Source organism: Sylvia atricapilla, chromosome 8 (assembly GCF_009819655.1).
Source record: "Sylvia atricapilla isolate bSylAtr1 chromosome 8, bSylAtr1.pri, whole genome shotgun sequence".
NCBI lineage: Eukaryota > Metazoa > Chordata > Aves > Passeriformes > Sylviidae > Sylvia > Sylvia atricapilla.
In genome coordinates this window covers 17,098,732-17,102,594 of record NC_089147.1, presented here as the reverse complement: position 1 = coordinate 17,102,594, position 3,863 = coordinate 17,098,732, and the positions used below count along the sequence as shown (strand labels likewise).

General features: G+C 60.5%; 1 protein-coding gene across 1 annotated transcript in view; it reads right to left on the bottom strand.

The window, feature by feature from the left end:
• The window catches only part of LOC136364475 (uncharacterized), a 10,307-nt gene extending 7,164 nt beyond the window's left edge, over nucleotides 1-3,143 (bottom strand). The window contains exons 1-3 of the mRNA XM_066324448.1: nucleotides 2,986-3,143; nucleotides 1,044-1,180; nucleotides 30-956 (exon numbers count right to left, since the gene is read on the bottom strand). Coding sequence (XP_066180545.1) covers nucleotides 30-956; nucleotides 1,044-1,180; nucleotides 2,986-3,143 — 1,222 coding nt within the window. The remainder of the gene's footprint in view (nucleotides 1-29; nucleotides 957-1,043; nucleotides 1,181-2,985) is intronic.
• Between the last annotated feature and the right edge of the window lie 720 nt (nucleotides 3,144-3,863).

Here is a 3,863-nt window from a genome sequence, read left to right as displayed (position 1 = left end):
CGAGACCCCTCCCGGTGCGCCCCCGGCACCCAGAGAACGGCAACGGGACCCCCCGAGACCCCTCCGGTGCGCTCCGGGCACCCAGAGAACGGCACCGGGACCCCACGAGACCCCTCCCGGTGCGCCCGGGCAGCCAGAGAACGGCACCGGGACCCCCCGAGACCCCTCCCGGTGCGCCCCGGCACCCAGAGAACGGCACCGGGACCCCCCAAACCCCTCTCCGGTGCGTCCGGGCACCACAGAACGGCACCGGGACCCCCTGAGACCCCTCCCGGTGCGCCCGGGCACCCAGAGAACGGCACCGGGACCCCCCGAGACCCCTCCCGGTGCGCCCGGGCACCCAGAGAACGGCACCGGGACCCCCCGAGACCCCTCCCGGTGCGCCCGGGCACCCAGAGAACGGCACCGGGACCCCCCGAGACCCCTCCCGGTGCGCCCGGGCACCCACAGAACACCGGGGCGAAGATCCCCGGCGATTATGGAACGACGGAGACCCAGAGAACATCCCCCGGGCCGGCCCCGCTCCTCAGCCCGGGACCGCTGGGGGATGTCACAACAGCACACGGAATAAAGACGCTCGACTCCAGGCAGGAGGCAGCAGAAACCAGCAGCTTTATTTCCAATGCATGGAGCTCTTTGATAACACGCTGCGCTAAGGAGACACGTTATTGCCCCAGGGCACTGACACCTCACCGTGGGCTGAGGCTGGGCTCTGTGGAGCCGAGGCTGCGCTGGGCTCTCTGCAGCCCTCGCTGCTGCTCCTCGCCCGGGAACACGTTTTCCTGTGGGAATGAGGGGATCAGGTCGTGTCCATCCTCCTCCTGCACAGCGATGGGGCTGGTGGTTTCTGCCCCCGCTCACCTTGGGGTAGGGGAAGGGTGGACGGTGTGGAGCGGAGTTTCCGTGCTGGGGCCTCCGCACCCTTGGCTGCAGCTCTTCGGCTAGGATCAAGGCTTCTGTGGGGACAAGGGGACACAGGTCAGGCCATGGCCACCCTCCTCCCCTCAGGACGGGGCCCAGGGGCTCTCTCCTCTCCTGCTCACCTTGAGGCTGGGCTGGAGGTGGTCGCTGTGTGTGGAGCGGAGTTTCTGCTGGGGTCTCCGCACCCTGGTCGTTATCGTTTGGCTGGACCAAGGTTTTCTGTGGGAATGAGGGGCTCACGTCATGGCCCAGCTCCCCCCTTCATGGGGGTGCTCACCTGGGGTGGGCTGGAGCTGGGCTCGGTGGGGCCGAGGCTCTGCGGCCGCTGTTGGCGGGCGGAAAGCGCCGAGAGAAAGGGAGAGGAGAGAGGGAAGGGCCGGGAAGGGGAGAGGAGTAAAAGGGGCTGAGAGGGGCAGGGAGAAGTGGAGAGGAGGGGAACGGGAGGGGAGCTGAGGGGAGAGGAGAACAAGGGGATTGGAGGGGAAAGGAGGAGTGGAGGGGAGGGGAGTGGGATGGAAGGGGAGGGAGGGTGGGAGAGCAGGGGAAGGGAGGAGAAGGGAAGGGGGAAAGGAGAAAGGGAGAAAGGAGAAAAGAGGAAAAGGGGAAAAAGGGGGAAGGGGAGAGAAGGGGGAAGGGGAGGGAAAAGGAGAAAGGGAAAAAGGGAGAAAGGGAGAAAAAAGGGGAAAGGGGCGAATTAGGGGAGAAGGAGAAAAAAATATGGGAGAAGGAAAGGGGGAAAAGGGGAAGGAAGAAAAGGGGAAGGGGGAAGGGGCAGGGCAAAGGGAAAGGGGAAAGGGAAGGGGAAAGGGAAGGGGAGGACAGGGGCGGGGAGAAGCTGCACAGAGCAGAGAGAAGCAGAGCGTAGGGGAGCAGAGCGAAGAGAAGAGGAAAGGACAGGACAGGAGCGCAGCTGCACGGAGAGGACAGGACAGGACAGGACAGGAGCAGTGCAGGTGCCCAGAGCTGCACAGAGCAGAGAGGAGCTCAGCGAAGAGGAGCGACCAGAGAGGACACAAGAGAGGAGAGGAAAGGAGCGAAGCAGAGAGGATTGGAGAGGAGCAGAGCTGAGAGGAGAGGAGAGCACAGGACAGGAGAGCACAGGAGAGGAGAAAGCAGAGTACAGGAGAGGAGAGCACAGGACAGGACAGGAGAGGAGTGCAGCTGCGTGGAGAAAAGAGGAGAGGACAGAACAGGACAGGAGCTGCGCAAAGCAGAGCAAAGCGGAGAGGAGAGAGGAGAGAGGAGAGAGGAGAGAGGAGAGAGGAGAGAGGAGAGAGGAGAGAGGAGAGAGCAGAGCACAGGACAGGAGAGCAGAGGAGAGGAGAGGAGAGGAGAGGAGAGGAGAGGAGAGGAGAGGAGAGGAGAGGAGAGGAGAGGAGAGGAGAGGAGAGGAGAGGAGAGGAGAGGAGAGGAGAGGAGAGGAGAGGAGAGAGGAACGGAAGAGGACAGGACAGGACAGGAGATGACAGGAGAGGAAAAGAGAGGACAGGAGAAAACAGGAGAGGACAGAACAGGACAGAATAAGACAGAACAGGACAGGAGCTGCACAGAGCGGAGCAAAGCAGAGAGGAGAGGGAAGGGGAAGGGAAGGGGAAGGGGAAGGGAAGGGGTTGGGAGGATAAGAGAGGGGAACGAAAAAGAGGGAAAAGGAGGGGAGGTAAAAAGGAGGGAGTGGAGGGTAGGAGAGGGGAGGGGAAAGGGATGGGAGGGTTAGAGGAGAGGGGAAAGGGAGGAGAATGGAAAGGAGAGGAGGGGAGGGGAACGGAGGGGAGGGAATGGGATGGGAGGATAAGCGAGCGAAGGAGAAGGGAGCGGAGGGAAAGGGCGGGGAGGGAAGGGGAGGTGGGGAGAGGAGAGTGGAGGGGACGGGAGTAGAGGTAAAGGGAAGGGAGAGTAGGAGAGGGAAGGAAGGAGAGGAGAGGGAAGGAGATGAGGGAAGGGGATGGGAGGGTAGGAGAGGGCCGAGGAAGGGAGAGGAGGGAAGGAGAGTAGAGGGGAGGGGCAGGGCGGAGATGAGGAGAGGCAGGGGAAGGCGCAGCGCGGAGGAGCCCGGCCCAGCCCGGCCGGGCCCAGCCGCTCGCAGCTCCGTGGCTCGCCGCCGGCTCCGTTCCGCCGCCGCCGCTCACGGCCGCTTCAGACCCCGGCACCGCCCCACTGCCCTTGGCGACAGCCAGTGGGCGTCGAGAATCAGCCGGAGGGGCGGAGCAAGGCACGTTCCACATTGTGACCTCACGGAGGGGGCGTGCCCAGAACGTGCCCGAGGGATCTGATTGGCCAGAGGCGGAGCGTTCGATAAAGGGGCGGAGCGGTGCCGGGGCCGCAGGGGGCGGGGCCCGGCGGCCGCCAAATCTCGCGAGAGCCCCAGGCACGGGGCGGCCCAATCGGGCTCAGGGGGCGTGGCCCCGCCTTGGGCCTTCGAGGTGATAAAAACCTTCTGATTTTCTTATTCATTGCTTGTCCATGGCGAGTCGCCAGTCCTTCCTTAAACTCACTGGCCAGCTCACCAAACTTACTGAAGAATTATGTCTTCAGTATGTTACGTGATCCAATTAGCTCAGTCACTCTCATTTCTTGTGAAAATGATAGTCTGTGTAATTCCTTTGTTTTTCTTGAGCTTTTTACAAGTAATTTAACATCTTGTAAAGATTAATGTCTCAGAAATGTCACTTTGTTCTCTGCTCCAGTTTGATGACTACTATTTTCAGTTTGGAGCAAGAGCAAACTAGTGAATTTCAGTTAATGTAGCAATTTTTCTTGATAGAAATTTGCCTTTTTCTTTTTAGGCTGAAGGGTTTTAACCGTAGTAAATATTAGTGTTGAAGGAAACCAAATTCAATCATATTATTTCTCTGCCGGGAGTACTCCATTAGACAAGTTACAAGAGGTGATTGATTTTACTTTTCCATTAATTCTGAAATATTTCAGTGCATGTTCCTTTGGAT